This window comes from Pteronotus mesoamericanus, unplaced genomic scaffold, assembly GCF_021234165.1.
Source record: "Pteronotus mesoamericanus isolate MK-2021 breed Mesoamerican mustached bat unplaced genomic scaffold, CSHL_Meso_final contig_50, whole genome shotgun sequence".
In the NCBI taxonomy this organism is placed as follows: domain Eukaryota; kingdom Metazoa; phylum Chordata; class Mammalia; order Chiroptera; family Mormoopidae; genus Pteronotus; species Pteronotus mesoamericanus.
In genome coordinates, this window is record NW_026555186.1 from 33,657,544 (window position 1) to 33,679,158 (window position 21,615).

The 21,615-nt window shown below is 32.9% G+C and overlaps 1 protein-coding gene across 2 annotated transcripts in view; it reads left to right on the forward strand.

Annotated features, from left to right (window-relative positions):
• XRCC4 (X-ray repair cross complementing 4) overlaps positions 1-21,615 on the forward strand; it is a 232,369-nt gene that overhangs the window by 16,383 nt on the left and 194,371 nt on the right. For both annotated transcript variants that reach the window (XM_054578562.1, XM_054578561.1), the window contains 2 exons: positions 4,667-4,814; positions 12,266-12,441. In XM_054578562.1, the coding sequence (XP_054434537.1) occupies positions 4,676-4,814; positions 12,266-12,441 (315 nt within the window). In that variant the 5' untranslated portion in view covers positions 4,667-4,675. The remainder of the gene's footprint in view (positions 1-4,666; positions 4,815-12,265; positions 12,442-21,615) is intronic.

The following is a 21,615-nucleotide window of genomic DNA, read 5'->3' on the forward strand; positions in this document are numbered from 1 at the left end:
TCCAAAAGGGCATACAAAATTCTTTGTAAACTAATTTAAAAAGTGTCTTGTTTATTCAGAGGCAACTGTGAATGGTATTTGTTCAGAGTGTAGATCACATCAATTGCATACCAGCCAACAACTTATTTCTCTTCTAAGAGAGAAGCCAAGTATCAAAGACACAAAGTACTAAAGATAAGCTTCTCAATTCTCAACTGTTCTGGGCCTCAATAAAGCTACTGATGTACAAATTGGGGTGGGGCCCAACTGTTTCCACCTGCAGGCTTGTCTTAGATCCTTGGCTCTGGCTGGGAGAGGTGCTGATACTAGTGAGACCTTTAGTGCCCTTAGAAAACAAAACCTGTGCCTTTTTATGGCCCTAATCAATCAGTCCTTCTGAAGAGGATTTTACCTCCTTTCTTCAAGTAGCTTTTAAGGGGGAGAGAAAAACCAAATAAACATAAAGACAACTGTGGTCGACTATTCCTATTTACATGGCTGGTGAAAGCAAAGAGATCGTTGATTTGTTCTTACTGAATCTTAAAAGACATTCCAAGTTATCCTTTTTCCTCTTTCTGTTGATTCTCAGATATTTTGTATTGGATAATTGATGAGAGGGTGACCTCAGTAAGTAAAAGAATAAAGTATTTTCAAAACTGGTTCAAATAGTATTATTAGGAAATTAAGACTTGGTACAAAGAAAACATGTCTGAGGCTATTTGAGGCACAAAATACAGAAAACTGAGTTGTCACAATTGAGCTTTTAATATGTTCAGTGCTTAAACATGGCTCACATGTAGCATCCATGGTTTCAGATATGAGTTTACTAAAATAATAGAATGTTTAAAATAACAATTTTGTTTTTGTGATGAGTACCTAGATTTAAACAAAAATTGGAAAATATTTGAAACATTAAAATTCAAAACTCTTGTTAAAACTAATTTGATTCCTAAATATCTTTGTAGGATTATTGAAATTAAAGCCTTTTGGATAATTGTGACTTGGATGAGTTACTGACAAGCATTGAGAATACTGAATTTTAAACTAATTTGTCTCTATAATTTAAAATTTATAACTTATTTCAAATATTATAAAAAATAACTGAAACCAACTGCTATTTTAGAGTAGTAATTCTAAGTGCTGTGTTTTCCTTTCCACAAAGTTATATTAATTGCTAACAATAGCCATGTTTCATGAGGCACATTTGAGAAGAGGTCTGTGTAAGTATATGTGTATTTATATATTTGTATAGGCAAAATGTGGTCTTCATAAGTAGTTTCTATTAACTTTCTTTCCCCGAATTAGATTTGTGTCATCTTCTTACTATGTCTTTTTCAATGATTTACATAGAAATACGGTAACACATTTTCCAGTCATTTTTCAAATTTAAGGATTACAGAACATGTAATTTACTGCATGTTAAGTGTATTGACTAGTTGATCTAAAATAAATATTCACAAATGGATAAAGCCATTTCAGAATTAAGCACATCTAGGGAAAGATGGCCTCGATGCAGGAAAAAAAAATTGACTAAATGAAATATTTAAAAATAATTTTATTGTTTATGATGTAGTTAACATTACAGATTTACATATTTTTAAAATGTCAACAAGCTTAGTTGATATGGCTAACATATGGTTAGTTTATAACTTTGTCTTTTACTGGGAAGAATAATATTTTTCTGAGTAAACTTTAGGTGTAAATTAGAATTGTTACTAATTCATCAATTTGGAGGTATCTTGCACTCTTAATTTTAGATGTTTTTCTCTTCAGTATGGACATTTCTCAGCTTCCTTGTGCTATAAGGTAGCACAGCTCTGGCATTCTACAATTGAGCATTCTTCCCACCCCCAAAAGATAGTTCTGTAGTAAGCTAAGCTTGTTTTGTGAAGAGCTGACAAAGTGAATTGTTTTTATTTTCATATTCATTGTTAATATGATGCTTTATTTATGAGAACATAATAGTTTGAAATTGAAAAAGGAAATTGAAAGTTCTGATGTAAAACTTCACTCTTATTAAAACTTAATCAGTTGTCGATGAAATGCCAATTAGTAATTTACTTCTGGATTTTTGTAGAATGTTATATTTATTGATCTTAAAAATTTGAGGCAAATTTGCATTCTTCCCCGCAAATAAAAGGTTAAATTCTTTTAGCACTTTTAGGATCATCTAATAAGAGATTCATGCTATGTGATTAAAGAATAATTTTCTGTAGTTTTCCATCTTTGAAGTTTGTGCTTTGTTCCTGGTTTTTACTTTTTTGAATGTTTATTCTTTGTATATTTATATTTTTTAGGGCATTTCTTTAGTTTTGTCTTTTAGTGTCTATAGCTTATGCATCTTTTAATGACATGCACATGGTCAAGGGATATTCCAGTATTAGAAAAATGTAGTTTTTGGCTTTGAACTGAAAAAGTACGTATCATATCGTGGTCTAGTAAGTTTGAGGTCAATCTGGGCAAGATTTTTGAGTGAATTGCCAGAAGAATGGTTTTTGAATTCCTACGAAAAAAACCCCTAACATTAGAAGTGAGAGTAGATTATTAAGAAAATGTCTCAGTCTTAATGTATTCCCCTTTTCTAAAAAAAAAATATTGCTAGACTGGTAGAGTAGGTACATTTTACAAAGGACTGTCCTGAATCCTCGTGACTTAAATGGAGATGGCAGCAGTAGCAGCAGTATACCTACTAAGTAGTGATGCATGTCTATGAAGGGCTTGTTTCTAATGACAAGCCACAGAAGTCTATGCTTGAACTTGTCTTGATAACATTCTACATACATGATTTTAATGCTTAGGAGGAAGGTTTATCACATTTTTAAGAGGCAAGGTCAGAGAGAGATTATAAATGTGCTGGATCACAGTAACAGAATCACTATCCAATGAAATTTTGACAAGCTAATTATAACATATATAATTGCACCCCTGCAAAAACAAAGAAGCAGTGTTGAACCTTATATAAATATCCAGTCACATGAATATAAAAAATAGTCTTTAATAAATAGTATTGAGTCAGTTAGATACCTATATGGAAGAAATATATCTTGACTCCTTCTGGACACAATGCACAGAAATTAATTCCAGATGAATTTTAAATCTAAATGTGAGATATAAAATTTATAATGCTCTCAGATAACGATAGGAGAACATCTAAGTGTCCAAAGAGTTTTTAAGCAGGACACAAAAAGTATAACCATAAGTATCTTGATAAATTTTAACTTCATTAAAACATTCCATCTAAAGATATTGGTATGAGAGTGAGAAAGTAACTTACAGAGTGGAAGAAGACATAGTACATATATCTATAAAAGAATCAATATTTAAAATGTAAAAAACATCAAAAATAAAATAAGGAACAAATTAAAAAAAGAACAAATCAATGAAAACATCAATAAAAAAACAACTGAACAGACACTACACAAAACACGATATTCAAGTGCCCGATAAATATATGAAAAGTACTCAATGTCATTACTCATCAAGGAATTGTAATTAAAACCACAATGTAATACTACAAATCTATCAAAATGGGTACAATTAAAAAGATGAGAAGTGTTTGCAAAGATATAGAGCAGACTCTCGTATTCCACGTATGTATTGATAAAAACTTTTTTAGAAAACTTTTGGCCATGTACTACTAAAACTGACCATGTGTATATACTCTGTACATATTTGCTAGAATGTTTATGGCAATACTATTTGCAACAGTCAAAACCTGGAAAGTACTCAATTGCCCATCAGTAGTAGCATGGAAAAATAAATTGTACTTTATCTACATAATAGAATAATATACAACAGTTAGCATGGTCTGTAACTCTATAAGAAACAATTTGGATGAATTTCTTTAGTATTATGCTGAGCAAAAGAAGCCAGACAGAAAATAAAACAGGCTGCATTATCGTATTTACATAAAAGTAGAAAAATACTCAAACTCCAATCTCTGTTAGAAGTGAGAAGAGTGGTTATTTGGGGACATAGTGACTGGAAGGGAGGTATTCTGAGGATGAGTTCTTGTGTGTGAATGTTTTTGATTTAGTTATTGCTTACATGGCTTTCCTCTATGTTATATTCATAAAGATGTATTTTTGATATGTGTACTTTTCCCTGTATATAATACTTCAATACAAAGTTTTAAAAATGCAAAAAAAAAATTGTATTGATTTTTGGCTGTGATACCTTCATATAACACATTTCTATTGCAGGGAGTTCCTGTCTCAGTGGACTGAGTTAGTCACTGAGCCTGAAAATTTTTTTCTCAGAGAAAGCATGACTTGGGTACTGCTAACTCTTAGGTTCTGAGATTTTCTTGTTTTAGACTTTGTGCTCTCTCTCTCTCTCTCTCTCTCTCTCTTTTTCATTTCAAACAGTCTTTTTCCTGACAGACAAAGTCTATACTGAATCTTGTGGAAAATTTACTTGTCATATTGTTGGAGATAGTAATTTTTATTTAGCTACATAACTTGGACAAGTCATTAGCCATTTATGGGCCTTTGCTTTCCTCATCTAGAAAAATTGTGAATCAATATTGAATAGAACTGTGATTTGCTGAGTTTGGTGGTTGGGTAACTAATATAATTTTTTAAAACTTATTTTCTTAGTGCTATAGCTGGGGGACCAATACAGAAAACATCACTGTTTGATAGTCACAGTTTCTTGCAAAATTACTGATTTTGTTCTTTTATAATAGGTACCAGAAATGGAGAAAAAAGTGAGCAGAATCTGTCTTGCTTCTGAACCTGATATAATTCATTTTCTACAAGTCACTTGGGAGAAAACGCTAGGATCTGGTTTTGTTATTACACTGACTGATGGCCAGTCAGCATGGACCGGGACAGGTAATATTAAAAGCAAAATTTCAGTAACCTGCTGTTTTTCAGTTCTCAGTGATACTTCAAATTAAAGTATTTCTTTAACAGGTATTGGGTAAAATTAATATAATTGCTTTTACTTGATATCATTGTCTAACTATATACAGATTTGTAATATTTAATGCCATTTTCTCTAATTTCTATTAATAGAAGGATAGAGAAATAAGCATGTACTTCTACAAATTCTGGTTACCATTTGAGCCTTAGTACTTGGACTTGGTTTGACTTTTTAAATGACCTCTTTATACAAAACATAAATAGCACTTATTACATGTATCTTTTCTGAGGCTCTTAGGGAAATTTTAGGGGTCAGGGCCTTTGACTGAAGATTTGGCTGAGTTAAATGTTTTTGTTGGCTTGGTGGAGTAGGGTAGTTGTGCTTTTCTTTTTATTTTATATACTTAGGTTGTTTCAATTATTTTCTTTTGAACATGTACCACATTTGTAACAAAACAAAATAGAACTCAAGCCTAAAACTTTGTAATTAAAGGCTCAAACCTAAATATAAGATTTTGGCAATTATTTTGTAAAATAGACTTTTGATCATTTTTGTTTGGTGATAATCTTTTTAAAAAGGCTGATGGCCCTGAAATAATATTTGAATCATGGAAGATATAAAGTAAAAAAAAAATATAAAAATGTAGAATTATGTTTTGCTCATATAGCAAAGTTTTAATATTTTTCTAAGATATTTTATCAAAAGATTTAAATAATTATTTCTGCAGCTATGCAACAGTCATTTCTACAGTTGTGAGTATGTTTTAGGTAAAATAATTTTGTCATGTTAAATTACATACTATTTGTATCTTCTATCAACTCTTGAAATTTTTCTCTAACATTGATATTACTATACTATATCATCTTTTAAAATTATGTAAGTTCTGGCCCTGGCTGGTGTGGCTGAGTGGATTGAGTGCCAGCCTGCAAGCAATAGGATCACCAGTTCGATGACCAGTCAGGGCACATGCCTGCGCTGCGGGCCAAGTCCCCAGGAGGGGCAAAAGAGAGGCAACCACAGTTGATGTTTCTCTCCCTCTCTCCCTCCCTTCCCCTCTCTCTAAAGGTAAATAGATAAAATCTTTTTTAAAAAATCACAAAAGTTCTGACATTTTGTTTCTTTCGTGAATGTTAAAATTGTTATACCACAACTTTTTTATCCGCTCATGTACTGGTGGACATTTGGGCTGCCTACAAAATTTGGTTATTGTAAATAATACTGCAATGAACACAGGGGTGCATATATTCATTTGAATTAGTGTTTTGGGTTCCCTCGGGTAAATTCCCAGAAGGGGAATTGCTGCGTCATAAGGCAGTTCCATTTTTAAGTTTTTGAGGTTAACTCAATACAGCTTTCCACAGTGGCTGCACGAATCTCCATCCCAACCAACAGGCAGGAGGGTTCCCTTTTCTCCACCTCCTTGCCAACACTTGTTGTTTGTTGATTTATAGTAGATGGGTGTATAAAAAAAGCTGTGGTACATTTGCACAGTGGAATACTTTTCGACCATAAGAAAGAAGAACCCTTTGCAACTGTATGGATAGAGCTGGAGAACATTGTGCTAAGTAAAGTAAAAAGTGAGAGGAAGACAAATACCATATGATCGCAATGATATTTGGAATCTAATGAACAAAATAAACTAACAAAATAGAAACAGACTCACAGATAGAGAACACATTGACAGCTGTTAGAGGGTAGTGTGGTTGGGAGGCTGGGTGAAAAAGGTAAAAAGGATTAAGCCAAAAAAAAAAAAAACCAAAACAAACAAACCTCATAGACACAGACAACAGCATGGTGGTTACCAGACTGAAAGTGAGGTGGGGGAGGGTAGAAGAGGGTAAAGGAAGGATAAATGGTGATGGAAGGAGACTTGACTTGGGCTGGTTAAGACACAATACAATATACAAGTGATGGATTATAGCATTGTACACCTGAAACCTATCTAAATTTATTAGCCATTGTCACCCCAGTAAATTTAAAAAAGCTGTTGTATGACAGTCAAACTGAATTTATACTTGTGGGTTTTTTGTTTTTTGTTTTTTTTTGGGGTGTGTGTGTGTGTGTGTTTATGACAGATTTCAAGGAATGTTGATATAAGGATTATTGTAAAATAAAGAAATTTCAAGGGTAATGTTTGCTGTACCTGTTATGGTATCTCTTTAAGATATAAATTTTTATGTAAGAGACATCAGTTGTTGATTGGTCAGGTTACTTCTCGGTGTGCTGGGGAAAGTAAACCAAGGTGTCAACAGCTCTGTTTTAGGGCGAGGTGCGTGCACAGAGCTAAAGACCATGGCAGTAGGTTAATCCCAGTCATCTGGGGAGATCAGTTCCAACAGCACAGTCTGGAAGGCATGTCCTAGGTGAAGTGGTTGCTTTTATGTGAGGAAAAATGTTTTTATAATTTAAATTTTCTAACTGACAAAGGGCTTATTCTATATAAGGAGAAATCATGGTCAGAGTACTTTGAGGTACTTTAATAACCTTAATTATCAAAGGAAAAGGTTAAACTTTACTCTGATCAGTAACTCTCATTCACCAAGAAAAAGAACAATAATTATATTTTATTTTTTTTTTTGTTATTAAGCATTGGGGAAGAAAAAGAATGATTTTTACTAACACTTAAATCTTAATTTAACCAGAAGTTAAAGTTAATTTTACATTATGAGACATTTTGTTTATGCCATACAAAATGTGCTTGCAGTTGCTCTTAACACTATTAATAAGAATATTATTTCACTAGACTAGGTCCGCAGAAGCAAAGAACACACTTGATTTGTCAACTACTCTGTATAAGTATCTTGACTAGTGCTTAGGATATACATGCTTAATAGATAATATTTTTTTGAATGTGATAATGAAATGAGACCTCAAATATATAACACTGATTAGAAAAAAAGAAATTGAACCATTTATTTTAGAGTTAGTGTATTGTAAAATGACAGATCCAGTTTCATATTTCTTGTTGGCATTGACATTTAATTCAGTATATTCTACTGTTTATTTTCCAGATAATGAGATTTAGTGTGACAAAAGTGTGATACCAAACTTCTGTATTATTTGTTGGGTTGAGTCCCTGTACTAAACAAGCTTTCATACAGAAAATTTTATAGTTCATTGTATATGGTCATTTTATTTTCAAAGATTACTAATGAAGTTTTAAATCTCACATATGTTTTATACTTTCATTATTCATTTCTATTTTCTTGTTTAAATTTCAGAGGGAAAAATCCAAATAATATAACATTGTTTCCATGTTTAGTTAAGGCTTATTACATAAATATAATTTGTTTTGGCACTTTATAGATAGACAATAATATGATTAAGAACATTGAAACAATTAAATAATTGAAACATGAAAATGGATTTCCTTCCTATACCTCATCCTGTTTTTTGTACAACTTTTTGATTGCTGCAACCTTCAATTTGGATAATTTTTTTCTCTTTTCATTTGAGTGAAATTAAAAGGATGTGGGGTTCTTTTTAATCTCCCACACACTAAACTCACTGATTTCTTTTTCATTAGCAATGTTTTATCTAATGAATGTTTTGGGGTCTAATTATCTTGTGGTCTATCATCACTTCAACATTATAGGGGGGTAATATCACAGGATTAAGTCACAAAGTGGGTTAGTGATTGATGACTATTATGTGACTTTTATAAGAATTGCAGTTGGCAGTAAGAAACGTAAATTACCCATCTTCTGGAATAGTTTAAATTTCATTGAAGAGTAAATTAAATTTTAGTAATTCTTTTATTATCAAATAATTATATCCACTTATACTTGTCGTAAACATTGATATTTGGTGACCTATATGGAGACTATGTGACAGGGCTTAGTAGAAAAGGGATTTTTAAAAAAGTTGTAAAATGGGTCCATAATGTGAAACCATCAAAAACCTAATGGGATGCTAAGGCTGTGTGTCCTCTGAGCTAAGATACAAACATAAGATATGTACAGTTTTTGGTTCCTTATACATAGGGATCCAAAAGAAAGAAGGTTCTTTCCTTACTTGCATTTTCATCTATCCACAGTGTTAAAGAGATGCTTTCTTGGCTGCTACTAGTCTGAGAAAAATTCCTTGTCTTGTGATCATGTTAGCCTGCTCAATTTCTATAACATATTATGTGAGTCAGCTGAATCCTTGCTGAATTTTATTATTTCCATGGCTTTTAATCCTGGTCACTGAAATTTTTGGAACATTGGATGCTCACAGCTGTGCTTCTTCCAGATGTTCTTAGCACAAAATTCAAAACTGGTGACTAAACTGTTTTTTTTTTTTAAGATTGTAGTTCTAAATAGGCAGTGAAAATTTCACATTTGCTATTACAGGAAATGCCCAAGTAAATTAAAAAAAAAACCTGGTACCTTCTTATTAAACATGGTTTTTAAAGGGGAAATATAAATAGATTAAACTGACAAACAAAATAGAAACAAGCATGGTTACATTATACAGACTGACAGCTGTCACAGAGGTGGGGGTTTGGGGGGCTGAATGAAAGAAGGTGAAGGGATTAAACAAAAAGCATATATACATAACACATAGACACAGACCTCGTGTGGCAACGGCCAGAGGGAAAGGAGGGTAAGGGCAGGTGGAGGTTGGCAAAGGGGAGATAAGTAGGGATGGAAAGAGACTTTGCTTTGGGCAATGGGCAAATGATAGTGTGCAGACAACGTTTTGTTGAGTTGTACACTTGAAACCTGTAAGATTTTGTGAACCAATGTCATCCCATTAAATTCAATTAAAAAATAATAATTTTATTTCATGTTTTTCCTTCTTAAAAATCAAATATTCTATAATAATAATCCAAATGGCATTCACAAATGGGAGTAACAAAGAGAGTATCTAAGATGGCAGCGCTTGAATCTAGGCTCCATAACGCTGGCATTTTTGTCTCTCTTTAACTATTTTCCTGGCACCTCGAATAGTGCCCAGCACATAGTAGATGCTCATGGCATTTTAAAATAAATGATTGAATCAATAAATTCTATTAAATATTTTCAGATAGGAATTTTGTCATGTTAATGAAGTTTAGAATGTTTTTCAATAGATGTTTTATCAATAAACATCTGTATTTTCTTTTGTGTTTTAGAAACTTTTATCTACATTAAAGATGACTTCTGCAGATTTATTTTTGATTTCTCTGTGAAATAATTGCTTTTCCTAAAATAAATAATAATTTTTTGAAGGTATTTGGAACTCTTCAAAATTATCCAAAAAAATATGAAATTATTCTTCAAATAGGAAGCATTTGTCTCATTATTTTTAGATGGTTTCAGAAGAGTGAATAAGATATTTGTAAGATCAGTAGATTTGATAGTGGCGATCATCTTAAATACGCATTTGCTTCAGAGAGAGGAAAAATATGTGATAGTGTTTTAGAAGCTGTAAAATCACATAAGAATATAAGATATTGTTATTCTTTTCAAAGACTTTGTTGACTCATTTCACTATTAGACTCATCAAAAATTGGTCATGAAATGTGTATGGATTTCAAGACTCTTCCTCATTGCCTGTCATGGGGCTTCCAGACACTTGCTCGCACACAGACTATTATCATGAAAAGCTGTGTTGTATTTTCAGAGATTCTTGAATCAAGATTTCATTTTCTGTAGTACTTTATTCTAATGTGTTTTTTAATATCATAGAAGAAAATAATTTACCCAGTATCCCATATCTCTGCCTATCTCCAAACAACAAATAGCCAGAGAGATATTAATATGAATCCTAGGTTAACCCCCTCTTGCCTTAGTGACCCTAGAATGTTACTTGATCTTTCTGAGCCTCAATTTTCTCATTTGTAAAATGAAAATAATGTCTATCTTTCAGTGTTATGAGGAATGACATAGATAAGTGTAACATTTAAATATAAAAGTATAGAACCATATGGTCTTTCATTTTTGTAGTAGTCTGATTTGACACAGAGAACCACCCAATCACACACATTCCAAACAAATGTAGATTACACCTTGTAATTTGAAAAACAAACAGATACATTGCTGCTTTTGAATGTAAGATGGGTCTTCACGTTCCATGTCTGAAGAGATAACCTGAAAACTAGAGTGGTTAATGGGAAATAAATAACTATAGGTTCATGCAATATCTGAACCGCATATATGCCTAAATGTCTGTGATTGTAATACCTGAGTGGGGTATGATGTTAAGACTGCAGGACTCTTAGGGAATTGGAGCTGAGCTCTCCGTATAAAGAAAGGAGCATGGGAGTTTATCCTGTTAATGGAGTCATCTGAAAACAAACAAACAAAAACTATACTCTGGTTGGGGATACACCATAGATCAGTCAATAAGAGAACAAATGCATAACCCAATAAAAATAAGAACTTTAAGTCTCTCTTATGTTTAGGTGAGAGGTTTGAATTTGAATTCTTTGCCTCATGTAAAAACTGAGCTGAGAAATTAACTTTCAGAATTAGTCCAGAATGGTGACATCTATAGGGACTCCAAGAAAGGCAAACCAGAAGCTTTCATTTAATGCCACCTCTACTGCCCACAGCTCTTGATAATCTGACTGTAGGAGAGCCGTGCTGAAACATGGCCATGCAGGAAAGGACAGGAAAAGAAGAATGAGAATGTATAAACAAATAGAAGAAATGGAATTAATACCCAGGAACTATGCATAAAGATTGATATGAAAAAGATTTTAAATATGTTTAAAGCCTTCAAATATTTAAAAGGAGAGTTAACAAGAACCAGGATATTATGAAAAAGAAACAGTATCTAAAATTGAAAATATAATTATTGAAATAAGTGTATCTATGGTTGAGTAAAACATGAACTTTAAAAATACCTAGATGAGAGAACTGGAAGCCAGATGTATAATGTAGTGTATGCTGTAGAGGAGACACTCGAGAAATATTAGTTTTTTTCTTTTTCCTCCCTCAGCAACTCCCTCCATTCACCTTTTCTGTTTTTGGCACATAATGACATAAAAAGTGCGAACTCCACTTTGACTTTAATTTGACTCTGCCCATGTGAGAAATAGACTGTTGACTATTTAATCTCTTTAATAATAAAGTCAAAGAAGGAAGATGTAGTAAAATACTTAGCTTATTAATGATTATAGGGAATGATTTCTCTGGTTATGACCTAGGAGCAGGTACATAGGATAGTAGTATCTGTGATAATTTACAATGTATGCATTTCATCTGAGAAGAGAAAGAATGCAAGGAGCCTAATACTCTCAGGTAAGATTTGAGACTAAATGTGTTTGTCAAAAATTGAATTCACTTAGAAGGTATAATTCTCCTTAAAAATGTATGATGTGGGGTTTGATTTTACATTTTAAAATTTCTGTTACATAAGTGATAAATTAGTAGCAACAGGTAAAGAATTATTTTCATATATTTAGAAATTTATTTTTTATTTAAAATTTTTTAATTAATGTTTTCCGTAGTTTGCGAATCAGCGATTTCCCAAGAAGCTGATGACATGGCAATGGAAAAAGAGAAATATGTGGATGAACTGAGGAAAGCATTGTTGTCAGGAGCAGGACCGTCCAATGCATACAAGTTCAATTTTTCTAAAGAGTCTTGTCATTTCTCCTTTGAGAAAAACCTGAAAGATGTTTCAGTAAGTAAACTTTCCAAAATGTAGTAAAATGTCAGAGCACTTATGAAGAATTATTGAAGTAATTAGCATAATATTCCCAGAATACCTCAGAAATAAAAGTTAAAAAAGTACTTGGTTTCCAAGTTGGAAGAATGCTTCAAAGTTACAGTCAATGCTTTATCTTAATGAATTATGAAAAATAATTACTAGAAAATGTACTTAGTTTTTAATGTTATAGATAAGTATTTTAGAGATAATTACATGAATAAACAGTTCTGAAAAATGAGGTCAAAAATTTTTAGACCATTGAGACAAGGTATATTGAAATAAGTTTGGGGAGAAATATTGGTGTTAAAGAAAATAAGATATTTACCTTGAATATTTAATAATCATGACATTTTCTACTTATTAGAATGTATTTAAAATTATAAAATGATAAAATTTAGTAGGGCTTGTAATTAGGAATTAAGATGTTTTATTTATATTATCAAACTTAGAAATATTAAAATAGAAAGAAATAATTCAACTCAAACTTTCCAGAATTTACAAGCTTTACAGACAAGGGTATCTACTACTTGTCCTGCTCAGTACCTACACCAATTCAGATCAAGATCAGTGATTTATTTATCAAAAGTATCATACTTACTGTTTCTCTATTTTACCCAAGTTTATGTGATAATTAAAGATTAAATTATTGGCACTTGCCAGTGGTTTATCAATAAGATATGAGCTCCATGGTAGAAAAAAAGGAGGGGCATCTTTATTACATTAAGTTTAAAGGCAGTTATTGACAATTTGTGCTATAACTAAATTGAATTTAAAAAATTATTTTTATAAAACCTCTTTTATTCAGAATAAGTTTAACTATTTCATCAATTAGAGAAACACTTGAAGCAACAAACTGAATCTTTTTTTTCAAATATATATCATCATATAGAGCAGGGGTGTCCAACCTTTTGGTGTCTCTGGGCCACATTGGAAGAAGAAGAGCTGTCTTAGGCCACATGTTAAATACACAAATGCTAATGAAACTGATGAGCAAAAAAAAGGTCCATGCATAATTTTTGTGATATCTACCACTGCAGATAAGCAAAAAAAATCCTCACATAATAACCCTAATTATGCAGTGGCTCTTTCTGTAATCTTTTAAAATCATCGAGCAAGTCCCAAGTTTGTGATCACTAATATAGAAAATATACATATCTAAGTAATAAAACAGTATAAAATTTAGTAATAAAACTAATGTTTTAAGTAAATTTATGATTTTCTGTTTTTTTTTTTAATTTTTTTATTGCTCCAATACATTTGTCTCTATTTTCCCGCCACCACTTTCCCCTGCCCCACCCACCCCCACCTCCCACCCTCAATCCTTTCCCACTTTGGCTTTGTCTGTGGGTCCTTTATATATGTGTTCCTTGACTTGATGTTCTGTTGGGCCGCTGGGCCACATGTGGCCCATGGGCTGCAGGTTGGACACCCCTGGTATAGAGAATAATACAGAGAGACTGGCTTCAATAATTATTTATATTTAAAAGAGATATACGTTTTCTAATTTATCTGCCAATGTATTTAAGTTTCAATAAGCTAAGTCCTTAAAATGGTAATTTAAAATAGGTTAAATAAGAAGGTTTGAATTGGCTACTGAAATTTTATTGTTTATCACAATGTTCTTTTCTGTACGGTTCGATGATGTTATCTATATACTCCAGCACTGCTGATGGTTTCTTCTAGTATTTTGAAGCAGATCATCATCAAATTGGGAGCAATGCCATTTTCCATTCAGCATTTTCATTCAATTTGTCTGTATTAACTAACATTTTTTTCATGCAGCCAGTTTCTAATTTTCATCTGTTTTGTATATACTGAAGCATAACAAATTCCAAGTTTGTGAGGTATCTTTGAACCCTGAAAGGCTTTTGGTATCTTTGACATGGTGAAATGTGGGGTTTGGTACATTGGGCATGGATAGAGTACTTGCCATGCTTGGCCGTACATCTGGTTTTGTTCCTTCTATGAAGAAAGAACTTCAAGTCCTCATGAATCATGTCTTTTACAATTGGCATGGCATGTATCAACATCAGAAACTGTGACAGTAATCCAGAAAGAAAGCTTGCACACCACCCTGAAACTATCAACTTTATCAGAGCCAAAGCCTTTAGCCTTTTCCTTTTCCACAGGTTTTCTCAAGAAATGGAAACAGCATAAGAGATTCCCAGTAATGAGAAGTGTGCTAGGTTCCTAAAGGATATGTCTTAAATCACTCTATTGCAGTTTAGATAGCTGCTTCCTTCTTTATTCATTTATCAACTTACTTATGAGGGGAAAAAAGCCTACTCTGAGACAAGAAGGAGTTTATTCATGGCTTGGCTTACTTGGGAGATATTTTTGGATATTTGAATGAGGTAGAACTTTTAGTTCTCTCAGTCTTATGGATGCAGATGAAAATCACAGGTCCATCTGTCCAAATTGGCTTGGGAATCTTCCAGCGCTGCAGGATGTGTTTCCGCAAATTGGATTTCAGGGTGACAGTATCTTGTAAATTTATCTGCTGGCAAACATTTGCAGACAATTGGAAGCATGGCAGAGTACTTTTTTAAAGTTAATTGTTCTTTGGTGACCTTAAAGTTTAAATGGAGTTTGTAAATACTTTCCTTGGTGATACAGACATCTGATTATTGCCAAACGTGACCTCCTACACTTGGAATAAAAGAAAAAAAAAAAGAATGTAGAATCCACTCACAAAATTGTAGTGAATTCTGTTGTTTGTTGATATAAAGTTACTCTATTATGGCAAAGTGTATTCCATAGCTTCTAATAATATTTGCTACCAGAGTCATAACTCTGTGAGTCTGGGTTTTTAAACATTTGTTGCCGTAATTCAAGAAGTTTTATGTGTTTAATTCTGTGTTGGTGATCACTACACAATATGAGCATTTCATATATTCAAGTCATACAAGACATTTGAAATCTATATTTGTATCAAATTTTTTATTTTTTAAAAGAAACCAGATACTAATTTATATATTCAAACACTTCTTTTTGGAAATATTATCCTGTGTTTTATCACTGAAAGAATTGTCAATTTACAAAGCAATGAAATATTTTAAGTGTATAATGTGTTTGTCAATGTTTGTGTACATTTTGGGAAGTGGGGAGTGGGCACATAGTTTTCATGAGATTACTTTTGAGTTCAAAACACCCAAAACTTTATTTATGCTCTAATTGGCTTTTCTTTATAGATAATATAGATTCTTTCATTTTAGCTTAATTCCCATTGGAATAAATGTTGAATAGCCTGCTAGATATTAACTCTTTTTCTCTGTACAGTTCAAACCTTTGGGACCATCACCATTGCTTTTTAGTTGGCAGTAAATTGTACTGGATGAAAGCATACTCTAGTGCCAGCATTTGGAACTCATTATCTCTTCTGTACAAGTACTGTCATCCACTCTGGAGACTACTCATAGACTTTGTGTCATTGTTTTCCTTCTGTCTTTCACAATTCATATTGATTTTTCAGTAGTATATGCTTTGTCATGCAAATAGTGTATCTTGATTAATGTCTTCTTCCTTTTTTGTTTTCATAACTTGCTGTTTCTTTAGAAACAATTTCATTCATGACCTGTGGGAAAAAACCTAATAGCTCTCACCAGGTGGCTCAGCTCATTTGGAGCATTGTCCTTTACATGAAGAGGTTGCGGATTTGATTCCTAGCCAGGGCACATACCTAGATTGTGGGTTTGGTCCTCAGTTGGGATGTGTACTGGAGGGAACTGATCCATGTTTCTTTCTCATGTGGATGTTTCTCTCTCTCTCTCTTTCTCTCTCCTTCCCTCCCTTTCTCTTTTTCCAAAGTCTATAATCATATCCTCGGGTGAGGATTAAAAAAAAAAGACTTAATTATTTTTGGTAAGAATAGCCTTGGGCTCATCATTTAGCTTGCTCATATTTCTGTTTTCTCACCTATAAAATTTTAAAGTGATTTCTTAGGTTTATTTTAGGTCATCTAAATTAGTGTAGTTTTTTATTTCTAAAAGTAGCCCTAAGGAAGGAAAGCCAGGAGGGTTAAAGGAAAATTAAATATGACAAGTAAATAGATACACACACATGCACACACACGCACACAAACACACATGAGAACTGATTACAGGTCTTCATTAGAATTCTGGTAGTCCTTTTGTATTTCCTTTCTCTTTGTCTCTCTGCCCCCACCATCAGATGTTGGCTTGGGATAGAGTTTTTAGGCTGAACATTTTATGACTTGAATAGCAGGGAGATTTGTTTTTCTCTGATGTAAAAATCCAAATTGGCAGTCCTGGATTAATAGGATGGCTTTGTGATGTTGGAGGCTCGGGCTTCTTTTATCACGTTGCTTTTTAACAGGTAGTTTTTATCTCATGGTCCAGATGGCTGCTCTAGTTTCATTGTTATGTTCGCCTTTCAGGCAGCAGGACTGAGTTAAAGAGAACATAAAGAGTCATGTACCTTTTCTTTTAGGTCATCACCTTAAAATTGCATATATTACTTTTGCTCACATCCCATTGTTCAGAACTAAGTCACATGGCTTCATTTAGTGGCGAGCCAATTTGTGAAATGTGATTTCAGTTATGTTCTATGCCCAGAAATTTCCATTACTGTGTAGAGAGTAGAAGGTGGATATTGAGGGACAAATAGCGGTTTCTTCATGTTAACATTAAGGAAAGACTGAAACATCATTTAGGATGCTCACTTTAATTATTATAAGGGTATTTATTCCTCTAATATTTTTATTCCAAATACATGGTTCAGTCATATTTTAATTTAAAAAAAAGTTTGAACATATAGTAAGGTACAGGCTAACTATATCTCACTGTGTATTGTAACTTTTTCTTAAGTGGAAAATGAATTCTAAGTTCAAACATCCTCCCTACAATTGTTTAACTTACATTTCTCAGATATATAAAAATGAGGTAAAGTAAATTAGCCAAAAGCAGCCAAAGTTGTTCTTAAAAACAGCAGTTCAAAATTCTCTATTATTGCCATGTGTCCCTGTGGTTTAGGGGACTTTAAATTCAAATGGCTATTTCCAGATGAAATATCAGAATTTGGAGCATTTATTATGATTCTCTGCCAAATACTTTGTCAAAAATAGTAATGACTTTCAGGTTTGTGGAAGTATGGGTTGCAAATGTGTTGTTTAAATGCTTGAAAAAGAAATGGTGGTATTCTTTATTTCTATGTTAAATGTATTTGTATACATCTGCCATTTTTATATTAAACAGTTTATAATTTACTGACCTTTCTGGAATGTGGGAACTAAAACAGTAATATAAGTGGTGCAGAAATCCTATGCAAAGTATTTATTTTCTAATTAAGCCATAGGAGAGACTCTAGAGTTATTGCTTTAAAAATTATTTTTTTGTCTTTGAGAACTTATTTTCTTGCTTTGTTTTATTCTGCTTTGATTTAAAATGTTAAAAATATATGGTAAAAAAAGACAAATATAAAATGTTTGGGGAAAATTTAATTCACATCTAATAAAACCTTTATAAAAACTTGAAAAAAAGGAAACACCTCAAAGTCATTATATTTTAATTTTTTCAGTTACTCTGGGATTGTTGAGGAAAGAAACAACTTACAATAAAAATAGAAGTAGAAGGTAGCATGTAAAAACTACGCTGTAAAAGGATTTTGTGTGTCAGTAATATTAATATATGCTTGTTACTTTTCAGTTCATCTCTTTCACTTCTTCACAGCCACTCTTTATATGTGAGGACACAGGTGCTGGAAGCAAAAGGAAGTTCCTAAGCAAGGCAGAGTTTGTAAGTTGCATAGGGTGGAATACAGGCCTTTGTCTTGTAAATCAAAAATCTTTTTTTTTTAATTCTTTTTGTTTAGGCATAATATACATAGAATAAAATGTACCTATGTTAAATGTACAGCCTTTATCACCATAGGTAGTTCCTTCATACCTCTTTGCAATCACTCCCAAGTTACCTCCTTTCCTCTCCCAACCCTGCTCACCCTCCAGGCCCCAGGCAACCACTGAACTGTCACTATAGATTACCTGTTTAAAATTTCATGTAAATGCAGCCATACTCTCACGTGTAACTTTACAGAGTGTAACGTTTTTGAGATTCATCATTGTCTTGTGTATCTCGTCCTTCTGAATCCTGAGTAGTATTCTATTATACGGATATACCAAATTCACTGTTAGATGAGTAGGTAGGTGGTTCCCAGTTGTGAGCTACTATGAATAAAACAGCTGTATACATTTATGTGTAAATCTTTTTGTGGGTATGTTTTAAAAAGACATTTAAATCTTTACTGAGTTCTTTGTATATTTAGCATACTAATTGCTTAATAGATACATGATTTAGGAATACCTTATTCTTTTTTGTGGGAGAAGAGGAGAAATTAATTTTGAAGAAGTCATTTTTTTTTCTTTTCAGGACCATGCTTTTACTATCTAATAAATTTATTTTCTCCTAACCTCTCATAATGTGTTTAGTTTTACATTTAGAATCTATGATTGATTCTGGTTTAATTTTTGTACATAGTATGAAGTGTGGATTGACGTTAAAATTTTATTTATGGGTGTTCAGTTCTAGCACCACTTGTTGAATTCTGCATTGAATTTTCTTGCACTTTGTGGAAAATCATTTGACTAGGTATGCCCATATGCATATATACATCTATGTCTAGACTATGTTCTGCTCTATTGCTTAATATTTATTTTGTGTAAAACCCTAAACTGTTTCAATTACTTAGATTTATAATAAATTTTGAAATTAGATAGTAGAAACTTTCAACTTTGTTCTTTTTCAGTTTTGTTTTGGATGTTCTATATACTTCAGAGTTTTAAATGAGATTTAGAATCAATATCAATTTCTACAAATAACTCTGCTGAAATCTTGATTGGAAATGCATTGAATCTACAGAATTGACAATGGTAGGGAGATTGCCTGATGGAGTGCGGGGAGCTGGGTAGAGGGGGCCAACGGGGAAAAAATCAAGACAACTGTAATAGCATAATCAATACAATATCATAAAAAAAAAACAATATTGAGTCTTTTGACCTGTGAACAAGATATGTATCTCCATGTTTTCATGAAAGTGGTTCTCAACTGGTAGAAATTTTGCTCTTCCAGGGACACTTGTAATGTCTGGAGACATTTTTTAAAAAATGTATTTATTTTTATTGTCCAAATACATGTCTCCATTTTCCTGCCACCACTTCCTCCTGCCCCACCTACCCCCACCTCCCACCCTCAATCCTTCCCCACTTTGATTGTCATGACCTGTAGCTGCTACTGGCCTCCGGAGGGTAGAAGACAGGAAAGCTGCTTTACAACCTGCAATGCACAGGACAGGTTTCCATAACAAAGAGTTATCCCTTCCAAAATGTCAGTAGTACCAGAGTTTAGAAACACTGAATGAGTACTCAATCACTCAGTAATTGTTTGTAGTTTTCAAAAAATAAGTCTTGTACCTCTTTTACTAGAGTTATCATTTTGAAGTGGAAGCTGTCACTGATTAGAGATCTTTCTTCTTACCTAAAAAAGATATTTTAGGATCTAAATTTGCTTCCTAGTGCTGTTTTAACTGTACTTCACAAATTTTGGCATGTCATATTTTCATTTTCATTTCTTTAGTAGTTTATAAATGTCAATTAGATCAAGTTGCTTAATCTTGTTGTTTAACTATTTTATATTGCATATTTTCTATCTACTTGATATACCAATGAGTGAGAATGTGTTTACATCTCCAACTGTAATTGTGGATTTGTTTACTTTTCCATGAAGTGCTATCAGGTCTTGCTTCATGTATTTTCAATCTTTCTTATTAGATGTAAAATATTAAAGTTTGTCATATACTCCTTATAATTTGACCCCTTCATCATTAATGCAACCTTCTAACTCTTAATATTCTTTGACCTATAATTTATTTTACAAATTAATACTTCTACTCTTTCTTGTGGTAGGAATTAGCATGGTATGTATTTTTTCATCCTTTTTGCTTATGAGTGTTTTGGTCATTATTAAAGTTGGATTTCTTCAAGAAGCATATAGTTTGGATTTTGCTTTTTTTTGGTGGGTGGAGGGTATTGAGTCTAGGAACCTGTGGATGCGCCACAGAAATTCAAAAAGGCTGTTCCTATATGCAATTCAAATCAACATACAGGAACAACGCTGCCACCTTCTAAATATAAAAGAATCTCACTCTTTTGTATTTTCTGTTTCACATGGAATTTAGCTAGTTTTTTTTTAACTTTTTGAACCTCTTCACTCTCCTGATCCTCCTCCTTCTCAACCCCTCAGCTCTGGCCACTGCCAGTCTGTTCTCTGTGGGTTGTGTGTTTGTGTGTGTAATATTCCATATAAGGTATTTGCCTTTTTCTGACTTATTTAACTTAGCATAATGCCCTCCATTTCCATCCATAGTGTTGCGAATGGCATTATTTTCTTTTTTATGGCTGAATAGTATTCCATTGTGTATATCACAATTTCTTTATTCATTCACCTATCAGTAGACACTTACTTGTTTCCATATCTTGGCTATTGTAAATAACGTTGCAGTGAACATCAGGGTACATATATTGTTTTCTTAGATATTGCCAAATTTCCCTCCAGCAGAATTGGACCAGCTTGCATCACCACCAGCAAGCAACATATGAAATTATCTAGATTCCCATAGCCTCACTAACAGAATGTTACACTTTTTATTTTTCTTCAATCTGATAGGTGTGAAAAAGTAACTCAATTTTGTTTTAGTTTGCATTCCACTAATTCTGAGTGAATTTGAACACCTTTTTGTATATTGTCTGTTCATGTCGTTTTTATTTTCCCTGTTGGTTTTTGGTCCCTTCTTGCTCAAATTTTAAGAGTTCTTTATGTATTAGAGACATTAGCCCTTTTTGAGGTATTACTTGTTTTATTTTTTTAAATTTTATTTTATTGATTATGCTATTACAACTGTCCTGATTTTTCCCCTGTTGCCCCCCTCCACCCAGCACTCCCAACCTCCTCAGGCAATCCCCACATCGTTGTTCATGCCCATGGGTCATGCAAATACGTTCTTTGGCTACTCCATTACCTGTACTGTATTTTATATCCCCATGGCTGTTCTGTAAATACATATTGGTACTTCTTAATCCCTTCACCTGTTCACCCATTCCCTCACACTCCCTTCCTGTCTGGCAACCATCAAAATGCT